At 44.0% G+C, this 25,153-nt stretch overlaps 1 protein-coding gene across 1 annotated transcript in view; it reads left to right on the top strand.

The window, feature by feature from the left end:
• The first annotated feature begins 2,927 nt into the window (after positions 1–2,927).
• CHRNA4 (cholinergic receptor nicotinic alpha 4 subunit) overlaps positions 2,928–25,153 on the top strand; it is a 100,152-nt gene continuing 77,926 nt past the window's right edge. Inside the window, exon 1 of the mRNA XM_056547759.1 lies at positions 2,928–3,320. Within this exon, the coding sequence (XP_056403734.1) occupies positions 3,269–3,320 (52 nt within the window). The 5' untranslated portion in view covers positions 2,928–3,268. The remainder of the gene's footprint in view (positions 3,321–25,153) is intronic.

The raw sequence follows: 25,153 nt of genomic DNA, 5'->3' as shown, positions 1-25,153 counted from the left end.
AAGGCTACCGGTCTGCACAAGTGTGTTTAACTTTTTTCATGTAGTTTTTTTTAATACAAAGCATTTTTTTAAACATGCTTCACCTATTAAACACACATGATCAGGAAAAAGCTTCACATGTGGTAAAATGTCTGCAGTTTGGTTGAGAAGTAAAGGTCTGCATAAGAACCCATCCAAAATGTCTAGGGGAATAAACCCTTCCTAAATGGCACAGTTTGAGGCTGTGTTCACATTCTGCAATCAAATCCCGATTTTTTTTTTGATTGCCTAAAATGCAGCATCGGAAATTCTGCGCGAATTGCGCTCAGGAATTCCGTTGTATGAACCTAAACATTGATGTGAATGGCTCTTCAGCTGATTCCTTCCCACTGCAGAAATTCCTCAGCAGAAATTTACACGTTGAAAGATTAAACCTGTTTAAATTTCGAGCTGACTTCATTGCTGCCAATGGTGACGGCGCAGGCCTGCGCGGTCCTAGCGCCAAAGTATTTTGGTGTCGGACGCTAAGCCCCCTTTTAGTGTGACGGCCGTCGAGGCCACTGGGGAGAATAGCGGCAGAAAAAATACAGCTTGTGCCGTCTTTTTCTTCCACTACTCTCGCTGAAAAACAGCGGCCCGACGGACCCCATTGACTATAATGGGACCCGCAGCTGCCCGTTGCGCCCCGTCAAAATGACAGCCATCAAACTCAGAAAAATAGTTTGACTGCCGCTCTCGACGGGCACACTGATGGCAGCGGGAAAGAAGCCTAAGACGAAATCTTACAACAGAAATCCTGATTGGAAATCCGCACGATGATTCCGTAGTGTGAACACACCTTTAGAAATTTCAATGTATTTCGGGAGCTCTTACACACACCCCCAACCCCCCCAAACACACACACAATTTAAGAACTCATCTAACTCTGTAAAGGCTACAGAAATATACAGACTATTCTAATACCTGTTTCAATATTTTAGGCAATCAAAAATGTATCAAAAAGTATAATTCAGGTGCAACATAAAGAACACAAAATCGTGTGCATATCTGCTTGTTGGTGGTGGAGAATGTTGAGAGGAGATAAGTCCGAAGGGTAAATTTGGGGACAATTCCTGGCACTCACTGGGACATGTCCAGAAAATCAACATTCGTCATCAGCTGGTTGGAAAAATATCTATAAAAATGAGAAGAGATCTGACGTCCATTCTGTTTTTAATTTAATTTTTTTTTGCTCATAAAAAAGAGCACAACATATTGGGGGAGATTTATCAAAACCTGTGCAGAGGAAGAGAGGTGCAGTTGCCCATAGCAACCAATCAGATTGCTTCTTTCATTTTCCACAGGCCTCTAAAGAGGCCTGTGGAAAATGAAAGAAGGAATCTGATTGGTTGCTATGGGCAACTACATCACTCTTCCTCTGCACAGGTTTTGATAAATCTCCCCAATTGTGTTCATCGATATTGGGTTTAGCTGTAATACCCAAGACAACCATGAGGAAGGGTGGCATTGTCTCAGGGAAGCCTCCATTGCCTTAAAGTAAGAAATCTTGTCAACAAGCACCAAATCCCAAAACAGTACAAAAACAATAAAACCGCCAGCACTTGTTTGTCCAAATCCCCAGAGCCTCCTGGATTATTGGTCTGATCAGTCTCATCTGCTGAATTCCCTGGTCACTTCTGTTCTGCTGAAATCTTTACTGTGTACAGTGGTCCCTCAACATACAATGGTAATCCTTTCCAAACGGACCATCGTTTGTTGAAACCATGGTATGTTGAGGGATCCGTGCAATGTAAAGTATGAGAGTGGTCTAAAACCTGCGGACCTCCAGATGTTGCAAAACTACAACACCCAGCATGCCCGGACAGCCGTTGGCTGTCCGGGCATGCTGGGAGTTGTAGTTTTGCAACATCTGCAGGTCCGCAGGTTGAAAACCACTGGTATAGGATGTTGTACTCACGTGTCCCCGCCGCTCCGGACCGTCACCACTCGTCACCGCTGCCCGGGATGTCGCCTTCCATCGCTGTCGCCGCATCCCCGAGGTGTCCCCGGTGCTCCGGAAAGGCCTCCGCTTCCCTGGCATCCTCGCTCTCCGTTGCCGCCATCACATCGCTATGCACGCTGCTCCTATTGGATGATGGGACGGCGTGCGCGGCGACGTGATGACGGCGATGGAGAGCGCCGACGATGGAGGGGATCCCAAAGAGGACGCGCCGGAGCCCCGAAGACAGGTAAGTGATCACCAGCGGACCACACGGGGCACCGTAAACGGCTATCCGGTGGCAGATGAAGCAGTCAGCGCTGCCGGATAGCCGTTAATGCGATGGCCCCGACATACAAAATCATTGTATGTTGATGCTTCCTTCAACATGCGATGGCCTCTGAGAGGCCATCGTATGTTAAAATGACCGTATGTCGGGGCCATCGTAGGTCGGGGGGGGGGGGGGGTCACTGTATATTACATGTAACACTCAGGCTGACCACTGATCCATGTTAGGGTTAATATTCTGGGCATATGTTCATTTGGCAACATTGAATGCAAGTGGGTTCCAATGAGCTGGGGTCCCAATGTGTCTTCATCCCATGGCTGTCCTGTTCAGCTGGACTCTACACTGACAGTCCTGAAGCATGCAGCACTCATCCAGTCCTTGCTAATACATTGCTTCTCTCTTGTATAGAAGACTTCTCTAGCACTGCCTGTCACGTCCAGGCTGGAATAAAATGTGGACTGCATCACAAAGCATAGACTCAGTCCTCACCACAGGAGGGAGGGGGGCAATAATCTTTAATAAAGGCCTAATGCAATAACCCTGTCCATTTAGTCTATTCCTAATGGGATCATACCCCATGCACTTTAATTATACATACTATGTATTAGCTGTGGGATTGACACTCAGGCATCCACAGGAGGGGGCAGAGGATTGAGAAGCTCGCCTCCTGATATTTCTGTCTCCTGGCACCTCATAGAGTCCTGCACACCTCTCCCTACCCTGTGCCCGAGGTGGGCAGGTCTTAGATTAACAGAGGCAGACTGCTCCTTCTCTGCCAGACACAGCTCTCAACAGAGCATCAAGGAGCCAGCAGCCTACATTAACTCTGAGGACCCCTATATAGAGGAGCATGTGAAATCAGAGTTCTCCCTGCAAGACTCAAGTGACACCACAGCCTATGGAGCAAGGGGTCAGGAGGGTCCCATTACACAGTGACTGGAGAAGGTGACACCAGGACTGCCTGCAGGTGTGAACAGCTGCTCTCTCCCTCATAGGAAACAATTGCTCCTCTAGTCAAAATCATGAATTTCCAAGGTTCTCTTCTCCTGTGGTTTTGTTTTCTTCTGCCTCCAGGTAAGTCTAAGTTTTTTTCTCGTAACTCCAATATTCAGCTCCTCTGCTGACAGCTACAGCTCCACCTGCTCTTTACCAACAGAGCTGGGTACCACTGGGGTATAATGTATGTCAGCAGAATGCAGACTGCCTGGAAAGGTGTGCTGGGAGAGACAGTCTCACATTAATGCACTTCTGACAGGGTATCAGGGCAGACTATGGCAGGTCATAGATACAATTGAATTCTAGTCTATAATCCCCTTACCATGACTTTACTTTAATATTCTCATTTGTGTTCTTCTCCAGCATTGACAGTTCATAGGTTAAAGGTGTCTTGGCTTCAGCACCATGAACAGCTCCCAAGTTCTGTCTAATGGACAGGACAGCAGCATTAAGGACAGGGGCATCACAGCAGCATTACTTGTCTATTAGGACATTGCTGTTCCTTCAGCACCATGAACAGCTCCCAAGTTCTGTCTAATGGACAGGACAGGGGCATCACAGCAGCATTACTTGTCTAGTAGGACATTGCTGTCCCTTCAGCACCATGCACAGATCCCAAGTTCTGTCTATTGGACAGGACAGGGGCATCACAGCAGCATTACTTGTCTATTAGGACATTGCTGTTCCTTCAGCACCATGAACAGCTCCCAAGTTCTGTCTAATGGACAGGACAGGGGCATCACAGTAGCATTACTTGTCTATTAGGACATTGCTGTCCCTTCAGCACCATGCACAGATCCCAAGTTCTGTCTAATGGACAGGACAGGGGCATCACAGCAGCATTACTTGTCTATTAGGACATTGCTGTCCCTTCAGCACCATGCACAGATCCCAAGTTCTGTCTAATGGACAGGACAGGGGCATCACAGCAGCATTACTTGTCTATTAGGACATTGCTGTCCCTTCAGCACCATGCACAGATCCCAAGTTCTGTCTAATGGACAGGACAGGGGCATCATAGCAGCATTAAGGACAGGGGCATCACAGCAGCATTACTTGTCCATTAGGACATTGCTGTCCCTTCAGCACCATGAACAGCTCCCAAGTGCTTTCTAATGGATAGGACAGGGGCATCACAGCAGCATTAAGGACAGGGGCATCACAGCAGCATTACTTGTCCATTAGGACATTGCTGTCCCTGCAGCACCATGAACATCTCCCAAGTGCTTTCTAATGGACAGGTCACATAGATCTACAGGGGCATCACAGCAGCATTACTTGTCTATTAGGACATTGCTGTCCCTTCAGCACCATGAACATCTCCCAAGTGCTGTCTAATGGACAGGTCACATAGATCTACAGGGGCATCACAGCAGCATTACTTGTCTATTAGGACATTGCTGTCCCTTCAGCACCATGAACATCTCCCAAGTGCTGTCTAATGGACAGGTCACATCCACAGGGGCATCACAGCAGCATTACAGTGGTCCCTCAAGTTACAATATGAATTGGTTCCAGGACGGCCATTGTATGTTGAGACCATTGTATGTTGAGACCATAACTCTATGGAAACCTGGCAATTGGTTCTGAATCCCCCAAAATGTCATCCAAAAATAGGAAAAAGTGAAGATTAAAGAAAAATAGGTAGATAACTAATACAGATAAAGCAAATCCTTACATATAAAAGTAATAAAGATCTTCTGGGAGCTGTAATCACTGTCTATGTCAGTGTTTCCAAACTAGGATGCCTCAAGCTGTTGCAAAACTACAACTCCCTGCATGCCCGGACAGCCGTTGGCTGTCCGGGCATGCTGGGAGTTGTAGTTTTGCAACAGCTGGAGGCACCCTGGTTGGGAAACAATGGTTTATGTAGAGGACAGGAGCTTCTTCAGGGTCCTATACAGTACAGTGTCCCAAATGGAGCCACCCTTACTTGGTGTCCAAAGGAGCAGCTAACCCTGGCACAAGTAGTTCCTCCCTGTACTATAGGGGGCGCTACCAGACAGCCATTCAGTGCTTGTACTTAAGATAGAGGTGATTTACCAGTAAAATGCCCATTCTGATTGGTCAGTTCTTTCAGTTGTGACACGTTTCCCATATCTTGACTGTCTGTACATTGTATGTTGAGTCTGGTTTCAAGTTACAATGGTCCAGAAAAGACCATTGTATGTTGAAACTGTTGTATGTTGAGGCCATTGTAAGTTGAGGGATTACTGTACTTATCCATTAGGACATTGCTGTCCCTTCAGCACCATGCACATCTCCCAAGTGCTGTCTAATGGACAGGTCACATAGATGTACAGGGGCATCACAGCAGCATTACTTGTCCATTAAGATGCTGTAGTCCCTTCAGCACCATGCGCAGCCCATAAACCCAGCTCAGCATAACTGAGTCTTATTCACTAGTCTCTAAGACACTACAGTTTCTACCCTGTACAGCTCATCAATGGTACCAAAAAGTCTTTAGAGATTAGCCTGGACCACATAGCAGTAGAACTATCTTGTTCACTTGTCCCTAAGACACTACTGTTCCTACCCTGTTGAGCTCATGAATGTAACCAAAGAGACTGTTCAGAGAATGTCCATGGACCACACAGCAGCAGGACTATCTTATCAGACTTGTTCACTTGTCTCAGACACGCTGTACAGCTCATAAATGTTACCAAAGGGACTGTTCTGAAATCTGCATGAACCACATTTCAGCAGAACTATCTTATACAACTTCTTCACTAGTCTCTAAGACACCACAGTTCCTACACTGAACAGCTCAGAAATGTTACCAAAGGAACTGTTCAGAGAATTTCTTGGACCATGTAACAGCAGACCAATCTTGTAGGACTCTACTAGTCCACTGGGACACTGCTGTCCCTCCTGCATCGTGCACAACACCTCATCAATGCAGCCAAAGGGACTGGCCAGTGAATTTTATAACTCTTATTTACTTGCGCATTTAGGCTCTTTTGTTTCTTCAGCACCATGTATAGAGTTCATAAATACAGCCAAAGGGACTGTTTACAAGGACTGGCAGATAAGCGTAACCAGACTTGCATGATCTAAGATAATTATGCTGCCATATCGTGCATCCCAAGTCATTTTGGTCTTATCCGCTACTCAGTTTGCCTCAGTTCATTTACATCTGCGAACAGTCCTTTTGATGACATTTACAGACTGCCTAATGGTCTTAAAGGAACAGCAGTGTCTTAAGAGCGAAGAAGTGGGCTAAGCTTTATACGACAGTTATACTATTTGTATAATGCTATTATCCTGTGCATTCTCCTGCATCATTCAATCCAGTTACAGTCAGATGGCTTCAGTTTGTGTAAACAGTCTTAGGAGTTATCTATGGTGCTAAAAAGATAGTAGCATCTTAAAGGGGCTCATTCATAGAAGCCGACCTGCTATTTGTGCACTCTCTTACATCCCGAAGCCCAGTTAATGCAATCCAGACGTCAGACTTTGCAATCCAGAGGTCAGACTTTGCAATCCAGACGTCAGACTTTGCAATCCAGACGTCAGACTTTGCAATCCAGAGGTCAGACTTTGCAATCCAGAGGTCAGACTTTACAATCCAGAGGTCAGATTTTCCCAGTCCATGCAATTCTCCTTGTGAAAAGTCTTTAGAAGCTGCTATCCGTGGTGCTGAAGGAGTGCCATAATCTTAGAGACCATGCAATTAAAGGGTATTCCAGTAAAAAATGTTTATATATATATATATATATATACATATATATATATATATCAACTGGCTCCAGAAAGTTAAACAGATTTGTAAATTACTTCTAACAAAAAATCTTAATCCTTCCAATAATTATCAGCTGCTGAAGTTGAGTTGTGCTTTTCTGTCTGGCAACAGTGCTCTCTGCTGACATCTCTGCTTATCTTGGGAACTGCACAGAGTAGAAGAGGTTTTGTATGGGGATTTGCTTCTACTCTGGACAGTTCCCAAGACAGGTTTCATCAGAGAGCACTTAGACAGAAAAGAACAACTCAACTTCAGCAGCTCATAAGTACTGAAAGGATGAATATTTTTTTATTAGAAGTAATTTACAAATCTGTTTAACTATCTGGAGCCAGTTGATATATAAAAAAAGCTGTTTTTTATGGATAACCCCTTTAAGTACGACTGAAGGGACTGTTCACATGACTGAGAAGAACCGACTTGCAGATAAAAGTAACTGGACCTTTATTATATACTCGACTGCACTGAATAATAGCAATTGGCAATCGCGTGTCTGTCTTCTAAGGCATAGTTTCTTGTTCTTTAAGACGCTGCTATCCTTTGAATCAGTTTTTTCCCAACCAGGGTGCCTCCAGCTGTTGCAAAACTACAACTCCCAGCATGCCCGGACAGCCGTTGGCTGTCCGGGCATGCTGGAAGTTGTAGATTTGCAACAGCTGGAGGCACCCTGGTTGGAAAACACTGCTTAATTGACTCCAGGTGAACTTCCAAACAAATAACTTACATACCTGAAATGGTTACATCGACGACATTCCCCCATTGTCCGGGCATGCTGGGAGTTGTAGTTTTGCAACAGCTGGAGGCACCCTTGTTGGGAAACACTGCCTTAAATGATGGAATTCAGTACTGAGAAGATCCAGGTGTTGAAGAGTCTTTTTTGGTCTGTGGTGGTTTTACATAGGACTTCATGTAACCCTACTGACATATGCCTGTAGTATTATTGCAGTTGATACGTAGAGATTTTGAGTGGATCTCAAGCTGAGGGTAGAGGGAAACATCTGTTCCCCAAATATCAGCATTGCCTAGAACTATCAATATCATATTTTTGCCTAAAGATGAAGCCCTGGCCATCCCAGTTTCCTACAGGTGAAGCGGAGATCAGTTTGTCCTTCCCCATTACTCAAGATGATATCACAATGTATTACATGAGATATTACAAGGAAAACTACTGCATCCTCAGAGCCATTGTGATACAAATGACAAATCTATCTACTAGATCTGTTTGGCTGTCCGGGCATGCTAGGAGTTGTAGTTTTGCAACAGCTGGAGGCACCCTGGTTGGGAAACACTGGTCTAGATAAATGGATATGGTAATGTAGTTTAAATCAATGTTTCCTCAATGTTTGGCTCTCCAGCTGTTGCAAAACTACCACTCCCATCATGCCATGACAGCAGTAGGCTATCAATGCATGATAGGAGTTGTACGGTACTATTGAAAACGCTGAAAAGCCACACTGGTTTAGATAAAAGATTGGTTTTAATTAAGGAATGTAGACATGTAGCAGAGCTGAGTAAAGATGGAGCAGAGCTGAGTAAAGATGTAGCAGAGCTGAGTAAAGGTGTAGCAGAGCTGAGTAAAGATGGAGCAGAGCTGAGTAAAGATGGAGCAGAGCTGAGTAAAGATGGAGCAGAGCAGAGTAAATATGTAGCAGAGCTGAGTAAAGACGGAGCAGAGCTGAGTAAAGATGTAGCAGAGCTGAGTAAAGATGTAGCAGAGCTGAGTAAAGATGTAGCAGAGCTTAGTAAAGATGTAGCAGAGCTGAGTAAAGATGTAGCAGAGCTGAGTAAAGATGGAGCAGAGCTGAGTAAAGATGGAGCAGAGCTGAGTAAAGATGTAGCAGAGCTGAGTAAAGATGTAGCAGAGCTGAGTAAAGATGTAGCAGAGCTGAGTAAAGATGTATCAGAGCTTAGTAAAGATGTAGCAGAGCTGAGTAAAGATGTAGCAGAGCTTAGTAAAGATGTAGCAGAGCTGAGTAAAGATGTAGCAGAGCTGAGTAAAGATGTAGCAGAGCTTAGTAAAGATGTAGCAGAGCTGAGTAAAGATGTAGCAGAGCTGAGTAAATATGTAGCAGAGCTGGGTAAATGTGTAGCAGAGCTGAGTAAAGATGTAGCGGAGCTGAGTAAAGATGTAGCAGAGCTGAGTAACAATGTAGTCGAGCTGAGTAAAGATGTAGCCGAGCTGAGTAAAGATGGAGCAGAGCTGAGTAAATATGTAGCAGAGCTGAGTAAAGATGTAGAAGAGCTGAGTAAAGATGTAGAAGAGCTGAGTAAAGATGTAGCAGAGCTGAGTAAAGATGTAGCGGAGCTGAGTAAAGATGTAGCAGAGCTGAGTAAAGATGTAGCAGAGCTGAGTAAAGATGTAGAAGAGCTGAGTAAAGATGTAGCAAAGCTGAGTAAAGATGTAGAAGAGCTGAGTAAAAATGTAGCAGAGCTGAGTAAAGATGTAGAAGAGCTGAGTAAAGATGTAGCAGAGCTGAGTAAAGATGTAGCAGAGCTGAGTAAAGATGTAGCAGAGCTGAGTAAATATGTAGTAGAGCTGAGTAAAGATGTAGCAGAGCTGAGTAAAGATGTGGCAGAGCTGAGTAAAGATGTAGCAGAGCTGAGTAAAGATGTAGCAGAGCTGAGTAAAGATGTAGCAGAGCTGAGTAAAGATGTAGAAGAGCTGAGTAAAGATGTAGCAGAGCTGAGTAAAGATGTAGCAGAGCTGAGTAAAGATGTAGCAGAGCTGAGTTGTGACACAACTAGGACTGCAAACAAAACTTACAAAAAATAACTTGATGACTAGTTAAACTCCGCTACATCCATAAAGAAAGAGTTAATCTTCTTGTTCCGTCATCTCCGGCTCATCTATCTGTGTCTGGGGGCTTGCTGTACACATGTTATATTGATGTCCCCCACCCCCTCTCATTTTTGCATTAAAATCTTCAGATCCCTGAGGTTGTTGGTTTAATAAGAGACGATTACTCCTCATTTTCATCCAGATCTTATCCCGGGGGGGGGCAGGGGATGGAAAGCTGTAAGATAATGCAGATTTTAGCCTCCGCAACAGCGAAACTGAGAAACCAGCACCCTCCTGGGGAAATGAGACCCCTATATAGACTCTCTGTTAGTTAAGGATTGGGGACTCTGAATGTCAGAGGGGGCTTAGTAAATGGCGCAGTGTTAATATACAGTGCTGACATAGTCTGCAGTTATTTACAGGCAATAGATACATTTTTTGCATTTTCTGCCCCAGAGAAACTGACAATTAAATTCTACACACATTCCAGGAGCAATTTCATTGGATTACAATGAATATATTAGAGTAATATTAGAATGTCTGGAAAAAAAAAAACCCTGAGTCCATCTCTGGTCATCGTTACCCAACACCACTATAGGTTTTGGCACTTTGATTGACTTTGTGCATTCATTTAAGTAGAGAAAGGGAGCTGTCAGACATATCTGCCATCATTTGCATGGGGTTAGAAAGGGCTGAATAAAGTGAACTCCAACATGCATGATCCATTTTTCCAGGGGAGTGTTAAGCAGCCTTAAAGGGGAACTCTGGGGGAAACAAGTGAAAAACAAAGGTTTTTAAATCAACTGGTGGCAGAAAGTTAAACAGATTTGTAAATTGCTTCTATTTGAAAATTTGAAGCCTTCTAGTAGTGGCGCACCTACCGTTTGGTGAACCCGGACTCTGCCGGGGGCACACACCTGGTGGGGGGGGACGCAGGCCGCAAAATATGTCAGGACACCACTCTAGTAGTAATGATGATGGCCAGTGTCAGGGCAGCGGGAACGGCTGCCACAGCGCAACGATTTGCAGTGGGTATGGGATAAAAATTGCGACCTATAAGGAGCTCACTGTGGATGAGGGGGTGAGGAGACTGTTTAAGGAGACTGTGGATGGATGGATGAGGAGGGTGAGGAGACTGTGGATGGATGAGGAGGGTGAGGAGACTGTGGGTGGATGAGGAGGGTGAGGAGACTGTGGGTGGATAGTGGGTGGGTGAGGAGACTGTGGATTGATGGATGGTGGGGCAAGCTCACTGTGGATGGGGGGGTTGAGGAGACTGTGGATGGGTGGGGATGAGGAGACTATGGATGGATGGATGGGGGTGAGGTTACTGTGGGTGGATGGATGGATGGATAGATGGATGGGGGGCGAGCTCACTGGATGGATGGGGGGGGAGAGGTGACTGTGAATGGATGGGGGTGAGGTGAATGGATAGATGGATGGATGGGGGGGTGACTGTGGATGGATGGTGGTGAGGTGACTGTGGGTGGATGGGGGCAAGCTCACTGTGGATGAATGGATGGATGGGGGTGAGGTGACTGTGAATGGATGGTGGGTAGGTGAGGAGACTGTGGATGGATGTCGAAATAAACTTAATGTAATTTACCTAATGTCATTTATTCTATATTTTTATGTACAAAAATTGCCACCTGCGCCCTTAGGCTTCATCTGAAATTGCAGCTTAAATCAATTGATATGAAGGCTGTGATACCAGACACAGCCAAGAGTGGCACTGTTTCAGTCCTTTGAGTTGTCAGGTCCCCAGAAATGGGGCTGAGCAATAATACCAAACATAACCTAGGGACAAGAGGAGGTGATGTTTTTAGAAGAAGACACAAATTATTTCACTTGTGCAGTAAAGTTAAGGCGCACTTGTGCAGCAAATGGCCACTATGTAGGGAAAACAGCAGATCTCTGCCCCCTTGACTCTCTGGATTGGTGCTGGTCCCTGAGGTTGGACTACCTTTGTGATATCCCATATATCGAAACCCATCATTCAGCAGGGACTACTACAACAGTATGAGCTCTGACTACAGATTTTAGTGGCGGCTGCCATGAATTGCGGAGGAGCAGAGAATTTTACAGCCTAATCCCATGAAAACAACAGAAGCCATAATGTTTAATCAGCGCGTCCCCCAAAACCGTGAAGACCTAATTGCTGCTTATTACCAGTTACATATGGAAATACATTTGGCAGAATGCACCAGTAAAATTAATGTAGTGTATGATGAAGACATGGGAGGGAAGGACCTGTCTATGAAAACAGCAATAGCATTGAATTCTGGATCATTTATGGAATCATTTGGCACATCGTTGGTTAAGCATTCCAAAACTGGCCAACAAATGAGAGACTGTGAAGTTGTTTTCGGATGGCAAGTCTCATTTCTGACTCCCTCTCCCCATCAATTGGAGTTAAATAAATCTATTCATTGACTTCAATTTATTATCTATTTTGGATTTGGCTTTTCATTACAACATGGTTTATGGGTTTATTTAAAGGAACTCTCCATGCAAAATAGATACGCTGTGTTATGCTTGGTGAGGGCTTGAGGGGGTGGAGCATGACACAGGGATTCCAATTAAATCAAAAAGAAGTGGTGCATCTTGCTCAAGCCCCAAGGACCCTTCACTGGACATAACATTTTTGGGGCAGATTTATGAAAACTAACTAATATGTAGACATTCTAAGAATTGTTCACTGTAAATAATTGTGATACATTTCACTGTCATAGCTCAAGCCACGCCCATTCTCGCTAAGCCATGCCCCATTGAGTGCTGTGCAAAATGTGTCTAAAACAGATAGTAAATGAGAGTGTAAGGCATGTGCATATTTTTTTATTTATTTTTTTATTAATTTGTTATTTTTGGGCAAATTGCGCCCAAATTTTTGCAAAAGTAAATCTACCCTGTCTTTTAACCCCTTAAGGATGCAGGGTTTTTCCGTTTTTGCATTTGAATTTTTTTTCCACATCACCTTCTAAAAATCATAACGCTTTCAATTTTGCACCTAAAATTCCATATTATGGCTTATTATTTGTGCCACCAATTCTACTTTGTAATGACATTAGTCACTTTACCAAAATATCCACGGCGAAGCGGAAAAAAAATTAATTGTGCGACAAAATTGAAGAAAGAATGCCATTTTCTAATCTTTTTATTTTTCCGCATACAGGCCGGTATGAGGGCTCATTTTTTGCGCCCTGATCTGAAATTTTTATCGGTTCCTTTTTTATATTGATCGGGCTTTTTGATCGCTTTTTATTCATTTTTTCATGATATAAAAAGTGACCCAAAAATACGCTATTTTGGACTTTTGAATTTTTTTGCGCGTACTCCATTGACCGTGCGGTTTAATTAATTATACATTTTTATAGTTCGGACATTTACGCACGCGGCGATATCACATATGTTAATTTTTATTTACACAGGTTTTTTTTTTTATGGGAAAAGGGGGGTGATTCTTACTTTTGCCATTAGCCTCACTCACCATGAATTCACTTCCCTGAGTCTGCTGTGCTGAGTCTTTTCATCCAATCACTGCAGGCTGTTCTGTAACCCCCTCCTCTCTGTTGTCATGCTGCAATCTGATAGACATGACAGGGGTGAGCACAGAGGAGTTCTAGTCCCACCCTCACTTTTTGGACTTTGTCCCAGCCTGTGCTTCAGCTGGGACAAAGATGATACTGCAACTAGACAGAATTATGTTTTTGAGAGTATGGGGACCCCTAGTGGTGTTTTTTTTTTTTTTTGTAAATCATGATTTCAGTAAAAAGGAGATACATTGTTTTGATGACATATATTAGAAAGTTTAATGTTTTGCCAAGATGTACAACAAGTAAGAGGAATTTGATTTTAACAGTGCCTATGTTAGTTGTGCATGGAGTGTTCTTTAAAGGGGTGGTCTGCTTTAAGCAAACTCTTTTTATTAGACTGACCCCCAATAATAAGCTAATTAGAATGTGTCCTTCTAAAAAGAAAGCAAAAAACACTAGAAATCAGCCTAATCTTGGAAGTACCCTGGCAGTAAGTGTTCAATTTCCCTGCATCGCCACCACAGGGCAAGTAAAGCATTACACATTTATCATTAAAACACAGTTCTGCATTCCTATTATGTTCATCAAGATCCTATATTTAGTGTATACACCAAGCATATTCTTATGGCTCTTCTTGCTGGTATACATTGGTATACCTTTGTTTTTGCAGTAGCATAGTAGACTACACTATTACATGCAATGGTATACAGTAAAATAAAAATAAAAAATAAAACATTTACTGCACAGAGGCTGAAAGTTTGATGTGGGCCAAGAGTAACTGGACTATCATGATATAGCCGACTGCACAAGATAAAAGCAAAGGGCAGCCGCATGTCGGCCCTCCAAAGATTAGTCACTTCTTTAAGACGCCGCTGTCCCATCAGCACTATGGACAGCTCCCAAGTACTGATGGTGAAGGCAAAGGTTGAGATTTCCAGAGGCTGGAGCTTCTAGATAAGTAGCTGTATGTAATGTACTAGATACCATCAGCTGGCAAGTGCCAGGATAAAGGTAATAAACAGGAGGCTTAAAAACATTAATGGCTATGACATTTCTCACAGCTGAGGGTTTGTCACAATTGGATGCAGCCTTGACAATTCTCTGTGTGTTAAGAACGTCCACAACACAAATCACTCTGTTATATTTAATCTGCACTGATACACTGTATCAGCCTGGAGGCCAGAGGAGGGGTCACGCTAATAGTACTGTAACAAAGCCTCAGCTGAGCAAAGTGTAAGATCTGTACAAGTTTTTAATCTCTTGATGGAAACAAAATGCTATTTCCATTCATTTAACCCTTAACTACCCCCATTTGTGAGGGTCGGGGTTTTTGTTTTCAGTCCCATGCAAATCTATGGGAGATGTATGTTCCCACATAACTTCCATCTGGCTGGAGATATTTCAATAATACCTGGTACACATATTACTTATATGTCAAATAAAAATATATTATAGTTAAATTAACCCTTACCCACACCCTTACATAAAAGATGGGTTTTCATTTCAAGTCCCATGCAAGTATGTGGGACTTCCAGTACCTTACTCCACAAGCTCCGCTCTGCATCTCCTGGTGAACTTGTTAGTCCGGCTTGCAAGCCACACCCCATCCCACAAAGACATGCCCACTGTTTAAACACCACCCCTTTTATTCTCTACCCTTTTTGTGCATTGGTCTGGCTTGCAAATCATGCCCAGTCCCACAAAGCCCTGTCCCCTTCTATTTTCAGCTTACAATATCTTCATCACAAATCAGTCCCACCTGAGGACAGGATATGAGGATGGGACATGAGGACGGGATATGAGGACAGCATATGAGGATGGGATATGAGGACAGGATATGAGGGCTGCATATGAGGACAGGATATGAGGTCAGGATATCAGGACGGGATATGAGGTCAGGATATGAGGACAGGATATGAGGTCAGGATATGAGGTCAGGACATGAGGACGGGATATGAGGTCAAGATGTAAGGACGGGACATGAGGATGGGAAATGAGGACAGGATATGAGGATGGGATAAGAGGTCAAGATAGTAGGACAGGATAGGAGGACAGGAAATGAGGACGGGATATGAGGTCAAGATATGAGGATGGGACATAAAGACAGGATATGAGGACGGGATATGAGGACAGGATATGAGGTCGTGATATGAGGACAGGATATGAGGACAGGATATGAGGTCGAGGTAGGAGGATGGGATAGAAGGACAGGATATGAGGTCGAGATAGGAGGACAGGATATGAGGTCGATATATGAGGACAGGATATGGGGTCGGGCTATGAAGATGGGATATGAGGTCGGGATATGAGGACAGGATATGAAGTCGGGATATGAGGTCAAGATAGAAGGACGGGATAGGAGGACAGGATATGAGGACGGGATATGAGGTTGAGATATGAGGTTGGGATATGAGGTTGAGATATGAGGACAGGATATGACAACAATATATGAGGATGGGATATGAAGTCAAAAGCTTCCTCCTTTGTTGATTTTCCTCCCCAACAAGGATTAGGAAGGGAAATCGGGCAACAACGGGTACTCAGCTAGTAAATAAATAAATAATAAATAAATAGATTTTCTGAACTTTTCTGAGCTTTCTTTGCACTCATTTCTTGTTTATTGCATTGAGTTCCTATATTATGTTGCTGACTGTTGTCTATTGTGATCCAACTGCAGCATGAATGGTTGGCATGTGTAGGCTGGCATGGGAATACACGTTATGTATGGCACATGGCTGACAAAAAGCCTTTTAAATTTCCCTTTAAACGTTTCGAGCCACCTTCCAAATCCTGTAATTTTTTTAGTCGGGTTCCTTACCTGCTGCTTTCATAATATCCTAACACCTGCTCCTTTTCACTCTGGCCCCCCGCACCCTCAAACATCTGTGCAACCTTTTTTCACCATTCTACTTTTAACCCATTCTACTGAGATCATAATTTTCTTCTTTTGAGACAATTTCTGGTGAAATTTAACAATTAGGAATTATTATGTCATCAGTAATTGTTTTCAACCTATCTAGTTATACTTATGGGGGACTGCTAATACACTGTGTGCTGTTGTTTTCACTTTTTTGGGGTGTTGTGGCAGATTTTATGCAGAAGTCAATGGCACCACATTTTTAAAGGATTTGCGCCTGTCAATCAATTTATGCTATATGTGTAGATTTTCAAAGAGCCTGAGCCACTGTTAAAAATCTGCCCAGTTCCTCAACTAGTTTTTGCAAACCTCCCCCACTATCTTATAGGTAATATGTTACCATATTAGTATAGCTGCTTTCTGCCTGTCTTTTTTTTTTTACAGTAGTCACACCTATAGGATCATGGGGAATTCCTGCAACAGCCTTCTAGAAAACAGTAAGGCCATGTTCACACATTGGTAAGGCAGAGGCATGTTTGCTTCTCTATTAAAGGAAAACTGTCAGCTTTCTCCCCCCGCACTAACCAGCGGTACTGGCTGGTAGTGCAGGGGACGCTGATCAGTTTGATGCTGACCGTGCCCGAAACCGCCGCGCCATTCTGCCGTAATCTTCTATTTTCGGTATATGCTAATGAGTTGCTAACTGGCACCAGCCGGGCTAACTGGCCATCTGACGTCAGTGCCGCCGGCCGGCCACGCCCAGCTCATCAACATTCCTCCCCTCTCTCTTCATTACAGAGCGGGGAGAAGAGGGAGAGCCGGGCGGCACTGCGGCAGGCAGCACTGACGTCAGAGTGCCAGTTAGGCCGGCAGGTGCCAGTTAGCAACTCAATAACATATACCGAAAATAGAAGATTATGGCAGAACGGCACGGTGGTTCCGGGCACGGTCAGCATGAAACTGATCAGCATCCCCCCCACACCCAGCCAGTACCGCTGGTTAGTGTGGGGGGAGAAAGCTGACAGTTTTCCTTTAAGGATTTATGGGACCATGGGTCCAATAACCTGAACTGAAAGAATCATAGATCACTATGACGCTATGAGTTATGGTCTGTATACATACAGTCAGCTGGGATTTGCATTTGTAATATGAATGTGTGAATGCAGCCTACGGTGCGACCATATGGGGTCAAAACTACACCCACATTTGATGGACATGGCTCTTAACTATATTGTCAATGGCCACGCCATCTTACAGGTAAACAGTAGTTTTACAATATGAGATTGAAGAGGATCAAAGGAGGGGAATATATTAAGGGAAATTATTAGCATTGAGTGATGCAAGAAATCACCACTTTATAAGGGACATATGAATGTCATTATCTGAAATAAGATATAGTGAGCCTCTTGCCATTTCCCATGGCAGGCTTGGATCAGTCCCTTTTGTTTAGCTATGACCAACTACAATAGGCCTATAAACACGTGTAGAGGTAATTATACGTCACAACAATATAACCTGGAGTGGGTTGGAATGAACCTCTTAAAGGGGTATTCCAGTGGAAAACTTTTTTTTTTTTTAATCAACTGGTGCCAGAAAGTTAAACAGATTTGTGAATTACTTCTATTAAAAAATCTAAATCCTTCCAGTACTTTTTAGGGGCTGTAAACTACAGAGGAAGTGCTTTTCTTTTTGGATTTCTCTTCTGTCATGACCACAGTGCTCTCTGCTTACCTCTGCTGTTCATTTCAGTAACTGTCCAGAGCAGCATATGTTTGCTATAGGGATTTTCTCCTGCTCTGGACAGCTCCTAAAATGGACAGCAGAGGTCAGCAGAGAGCACTGTGGTCATGACAGAAGAGAAATCCAAAAAGAAAAGCATTTCCTCTGTAGTATACAGCCGCTAATAAGTACTGGAAGGATTAAAAAGTAATTTACAAATCTTTTTAACTTTCTGGAGCCAGTTATATATTTTAGTTTTTTCCTGGATAACCCCTTTAAACTCTGAGGGAAATCTTCAGAGATCAAAAACCGCCAACCTGCTGTGCACTGCAGGTGATGATCTGCAAATATAGGAGGCTCTAAGGCAAATCTTATACTCTGTGACCTATACCAACGGCATTGTATAAACTGAGACGCAATGAGGATGCAAATGAAAAGTATTACCGTCAAACCCCGACATGTTTCGCCACTAGCGTGGCTTTATCAAGGGGATTGACTGACAGCAGCTATTTTTTGCAGCTATGGAACACCAACATAACCAGAGTACCAAGGGTGGGCAGATGTCTCCCAAACAATGTGATCTATCTCCTATAGCGTCAAAATGTACTGTGAATGGATTTGCTTAGAAATACAACCTCTCAATTCAGTCAAAGCTTTTATGAGGCATGCAAGACCCTAGTAATTGATGATCTGGAAGACAAAGGACTACTTTATGTGGGAGAGGGGCTGTCGGGACTGAGTATGACCTCAAGCCTTGCATGGCCTCAAGCCTTGCATGGCATTGGTCTCCAACCTGTGGCTTTTCAGCTGTTGCGAAACTACTGGAGCCGCTTATGCTTGAAACTGTGCGGAAAAGCCTGAGACCCAATTTTATAGCAGTCTCGTAACTACAGGACAGTGGTCGCCACCATGACGGCGACCGCTGTCCTATAGTTATGAGACTGCTATAAAATTGGGTCTCAGGCTTTTCCACACAGTTTCGAGCATAAGCGACTCCATTAGAATTCATATATCTGCTGTTCTTCTGCCCGAGTTTTGGAGGCAATCATTAGGGTCACGGCTTACATTCACGGACATCAATAACAGGTGACCCGCTTTTTCTCTCCACTTCTCTCATTTAGCATCTATCTGTGCACAGCCAAATATTGCACGCTCACATAAGATTCTCTTATGTCCTTGACAATGTTTGCTGCATTGTGTGATCTGTATGAGAAACACAATATCTGTAGTTGCTATGCAGAATCCCTTCCGGTAACTGCATTATTAATGTAAATATGAACAGATTATTGCATGAATATCTATAGCCGGCAGCTCATCCCAGACCCTTAACCCCGGACTCTTCCTTCTTCATACTAATTAGAAGGACATTAAGCATTCTTGCTCTTACCAATGTCCACGATGCTAAAGCCCATTGGGGTTAGATAGGTTCATTTGATGGTTCACAGCCCTTTTGGTTTGGGGATTTTCTAGGAGAGGGAACTGTACATTTTGTGTGATGTAAGCCTATGTACTTTGAATATGCATAATGTAAGAATACCAATAATTTGTGTGCAGAAATTATCTCTGAAAGGGATAAAAGAGTAAAAAAATATCATTTCTATTTCCACAGTGTCTTCGTTTTACCTTCCCCTCTTTATTACCCCTGAAAAGGGAAGATTTAAGCTGCTTGTGTCTGGCTGCTTGACTATCAATTAGGCAAAATTAAATACAACTCAACTATTATCTAACATGGTTAAAACATTCCTCACATAGGATTATGTGTACAAAAATACTGTAAACTACAGATACTCTAGAAGGAATTGGATAACTGCCCATACTGTACCAATACCCTCCTCTGTTCCCTGCCTTTTGAGGGTACCCACCTTCTTCACAGGGTGGCCCCAACCATGAGTAAGGTCCCTTTTTGCTTGAGAGTGCAGGGAAAAATAATAAACAACGAAGAATGAAAAGAAAGGGGAGTGAAGGGGAATAAAACAGCCATGATAAATACTGTATACACTGCTCAAAATGATAAAGGGAACACTAAGATAACATATCCTAGATCTGAATGAATGAACTAATTGTAAGAAATACTTTCGTCTTTACAGAGTTGAATGTGCTGACAACAAAATCACACAAAAATTATCAATGGAAGTCAAATTTATCAACCCATGGAGGTCTGGATATGGAGTCACACTCAAAATCAAAGTGGAAAACCACACTACAGGCTGATCCAACTTTGATGTAATGTCCTTAAAACAAGTCAAAATGACTCTCAGTAGTGTGTGTGTGTGTGTGTGTGTGTGTGTGTGTGTGTGGCCTCCACGTGCCCGTATGACCTCCCTACAATGCCTGGGCATGCTCCTGATGAGGTGGTGAATGGTCTCCTGAGGGATATCCTCCCAGACCTGGACTAAAGCATCTGCCAACTCCTGGACAGTCTGTGGTGCATTGGTGGATGGAGCGAGACATGATGTTCCAGATGTACTCGGATTCAGGTTTGGCGAACGGGCGGGCCAGTCCATAGCATCAATGCCATCCTCTTGCAGGAACTGCTGACACTCCAGGCCCATGAGGTCTAGTATTGTCTTGCACTAGGAGGAACCCAGGGCCAACCACACCAGCATATGGTCTCACAAGGGGTCTGAGGATTTCATCTTGGTACCTAATGGCAGTCAGGCTACCTCTGGCAAGCACATGGAGGGCTGTGCAGCCCCCCAAAGAAATGCCACACCACACGATTACTGACCCACCGCCAAACCGGTCATGCTGGAGGATGTTGCAGGCAGCAGAACATTCTCCGCAGCGCCTCCAGACTCTGTCACGTCTGTCACATGTGCTCAGTGTGAACCTGCTTTCATCTGTGAAGAGCACAGGGTGCCAGTGGCGAATTTGCCAATCTTGGTGTTCTCTGGCAAATGCCAAGCGTCCTGCACGGTGTTGGGCTGTAAGCACAACTCAAACCTGTGGACGTCGGGCCCTCATACCCCCCTCATGGAGTCTGTTTCTGACCATTTGAGTGAACACATGCACATTTGTGGTCTGCTGGAGGTCATTTTGCAGGGCTCTGGCAGTGCTCCTCCTGCTGTTGGGTTGTTGCCCTCCTACAGCCTTCTCCACGTCTCATGATGTTCTGACCTGTCTCCTGGTAGCGCCTCCATGCTCTGGGCACTACACTGACAGACACAGAAAACCTTTTTGCCCCAGCTCGCATTGATGTGCCATCCTGGATGAGCTGCACTACCTGAGCCACTTGTGTGGGTTGTAGAATCGGTCTCATGCTACCACTAGAGTGAAAGCCCCGCCAGCATTCAAAAATGACCAAAACATCAGCCAGGAAGCATAGGAACTGAGAAGTGGTCTGTGGTCACCACCTGCAGAACCACTCCTTTATTGGGGGTGTCTTGCTAATTGCCTATAATTTCCACCTTTTGTCTGTTCCATTTGCACAACAGCATGTGAAATTGATTGTCAATCGTGCACAGGGGGCGGGGCTTCATTACTCCATGTTCCCTAGGATGTGGAGTCACAAACATTGAATGTGTAAATTGAGCCAACAAAGCCCCGCCCCCTGCACTCAATTCACTTAATTCAGCAGAGGATCTTCTTGGGGACATTTGTCAGGACCTACTGGACATATTTAAGTAAGTGACCCCTCTTTGGACTCCTGTTCACCCGCACTATAACCCAATGTGTTAGGTTTAGTGTGGGTGAACAGGCTGACAGTTTTCCTTTAAAAGCAACTCATTAATGGAGATGACTTTTCGATGTGAAGTATACAATACACAATTTGGTGCACAGTATCACTCAGGCCCATGCGGTTACTTAAGCATTACATGCACACACATTTACAGCCTCCTAGATAGACCCCCAAAAAATCACTCAAGCACACAACTGTATGGTATAGGGCATATAATCCTTTGCCATTATATAAAACACAGTGGCCCTGATTTACTATTGTAAACCCGACCTCTTTTGTCGGGTTGTTGGTCGTATTCGATCTTATCCCCTTCTTTCTTGAGTATCTGTATTTTACTGTATTTTTTGTACTGTATGTTTTATCCTTATTGTTGAATAAAGGTTATGTTTAATTTTCTCTTACCTAATAGCTAGTCTGTTTATACGGTGACTGTAAGGAAGCTTGCTGCAGCAGTGACCTCCCCCCAAACTATTCTGTATAAACAGAGAAACAATGAAGGTGCCCATACACCTTATGCTAAAGTTGGCTGAAACGCTGCTGCCGGCAGGTTAAGTCAACTCTTTATGGTATATGGTGGCCTCCCAACTGTCCACCAACAGATGATATTGGTTAAGTGAAGGGTCAGGCATGTTTAATTTCACTGACCGACCATTTTGTTCTGGGAGGGCTAACCCGTCACCAGAGCTGTCAGGCTGTGGGTTCCCCTTCGCCTTCCCACATGAATGTCTATGTGTACGGGAGGTCAGGAGAGATCATCAGATGAACCAATGTTTAGCCAACTTAAAGGGGTACTTTGAGCCTAAATATCCTATGCCCTATCCAAAGGATAGGAGATAAGATGTCTGATACTGGGGTTCTGGACACTGGGACCCCCCACGGCACCCCAGTCATCCGGTGCACAGAGCAAACTACGCTCCATGCCAGGTGACAGGCGACCACAGCTGCCACTCCTCTCAATTCATGTCTATGGGAGGAAACGTGACGCCCCCCCGGGACCAGACATAGGGGATAAGATGTCTAGGTGTGGAGGACCCCTTTAAGTCTTGGGCTGCTTTCACACTCTTATAATACAGACCTGTGTCAGCTGTAACATGGAAGAATATTGTGGTTACTGGTGGCTTTGCTTCTCCTTAACTTGACCCTGTAGAACCATTGGCTTTAAGGCAAGGGATAAGAATTGTTGGATCCCAGTGGAGGAGAAGGCTGTTGAGGTTAATTGCAGTCCTATCTTCAGTTTTAGGTTTGAAATTGTTCTCAGGAAAGCAAAGTCAATGTTATTTCTCCTGAGTTGTTCTCACCCATTAAGGGAAGTCATAGATTATGCATGTCCTTCTCTAGAGACTGGTGACCCACATACCTGCTATCACTCCTGCCCTCCCTTCCAAAGTGCAAATATTTTTTTAAATTTTTTGCAAGGGCCTGTGATCAAGTGTTAAATAATCATTACGACTGGGAAAGAGAGAATGTACAGCAGAAGTGTTCAGAGTTCCCTGAAATACAGAATATAGAATAAAATATACAGATATAGCGGAGTTCATTGCTACTTCTACACCCAGGTTGTCAAGCAACATCTCTAATGAGGATATTATAATGCGCTCATTCTATTCTGCTTTGCAATGTCGTGAATACAATAGAGAAAAAAAAAACATTCACACAACAGGTTAAATAACCTTGAGGTTACCATGGTGTTTTTTTTTTTTTTTTGCTGTATTTTTTATCTTTTGATTTCAATAAGGAAAATGTGAGTGAAAGAAAAAAATTGGGCTCTTTTCTCTTGTTCATGAGGCAGGTAAGGGTCCTGGCCGGAGGCAGTAATATACATTCTATTGACCTTTCGTAAAGCACTAATAGGAGTGTCATGGAGATGTAACTCTGCACCCCTATTAAAGCAGCAAATTCTGGACTAAACACAGGTCTAATGACATCAGATCATTAGACTAATGGTTGGCCCGGATTTGTAGGGGTCAGGGCCGGTTTTAAGCTTAGCGTGGCCCTGGGCAACATCAAAAGTGGGGCCCCAAAAGTCGTAATAGTGCATTAAGCATATTTGCAAATTTTTTTATTTTTTACTGTAAATTTTTAGAGTTTTAACATAGTAATACAAACATACAAGCAAAGTAGGGGAGAAGTTTCCCAGTGATAGGGAGCACTCAAAAAATGATAACATATGGCATCCTGAGTAAACAACTCTGCAATAAAATATATAGCACAGATTTGCACATTTTTGGTCACTTCAAATACCATTAAAAATATCTAAAAAGTAATTGTAAAGTCCCATCAAAACAAAATGGTACCGATAAAAACTACAAATCACAGCCCAAATAATGACCCTCATATATCCCCATATACAGAAAAATAAAAGAATTATAGGGATCAGAATAGTACAATTTTATATTTTTGTATAGTTCTCTCACATTAGGCTGGCAGCATAGTTCCCCCACATTAGGTTGGCAGCATAGTTCCCCCACATTAGGTGCAGTATAGTTCCCCCACATTAGGTTAGCAGTATAGTTCCCCCACATTAGGTTAGCAGTATAGTTCCCCCACATTAGGTGCAGTATAGTTCCCCCACATTAGGTTAGCAGTATAGTTCCCCCACATTAGGTGCAGTATAGTTCCCCCACATTAGAGGCAGTATAGTTCCCCCACATTAGAGGCAGTATAGTTCCCCCACATTAGAGGCAGTATAGTTCCCCCACATTAGGTGCAGTATAGTTTCCCCACATTAGGTGCATTATAGTTCCCCACATTAGGTACAGTATAGTTCCCCCACATTAGGCTGGCAGTATTAGTCCCCCCACATTAGGTTGGCAGTATAGTTCCCCCACATTAGGTTGGCAGTATAGTTCCCCCACATAAAGTACAGTATAGTTCCCCCACATTAGGTGCAGTATAGTTCCCCCACATTAGGTTGTAGTTCCCCCACATTAGGTGCAGTATAGTTCCCCCACATTAAGTGCAGTATAGTTCCCCCACATTAGGTTGTAGTTCCCCCACATTAAGTGCAGTATAGTTCCCCACATTAGGTGCAGTATAGTTCCCCCACAGACATACAGCCTTCAGCCATATACAGTGTATGGCTGGAGGCTGTATGCCTGTGCACTGCCCCACTTCAGTGCTCCGACCACCCTCCCCGGAGGAGCGGTGGTCGGAGCACTGAAGATGACGTGCAGGTAACTTACCATGCGCAAGCGCGTCCTCCTCGATGCTCTGCTCCTCCGTTCCTATGGGCGCACGCACGGGATGTCAGTGACGTCCCTGCGCGCGCTACCTCCCGGCAGCCCCTGCATTTTTAAAGTTAACAAGGGGCCGCAGAAAGGTAACCGGGACATCCTTGTGTCCCGAAAAGATATTTCGAGACACAGGAATGTCCCGATTGTGACAGGGCCCACTGCAGGCTACTCAGTGGCAGATCCTCCCACTGGATCCGCCACTGAGTAGCCCGCAGGGGCCCCCCTGGGGAATGGGGGCCCTGGATAGGGGATAGGATGTCTAGGGGCGGAATACCCCTTTAAGGCTGCCAGTCATGATGGGAGTTGTAGTTTCACAAGCTGTAAGTCATTATGGAAGTTTTAGTTTTAAAAACCATAAGCTGCCAAGCATGA

Source organism: Hyla sarda, chromosome 12 (assembly GCF_029499605.1).
Source record: "Hyla sarda isolate aHylSar1 chromosome 12, aHylSar1.hap1, whole genome shotgun sequence".
NCBI classification, from domain to species: Eukaryota; Metazoa; Chordata; class Amphibia; order Anura; family Hylidae; genus Hyla; species Hyla sarda.
The sequence above is the reverse complement of the archived record's forward strand: the minus strand, read 5'-3'. Positions and strand labels throughout refer to the sequence as shown.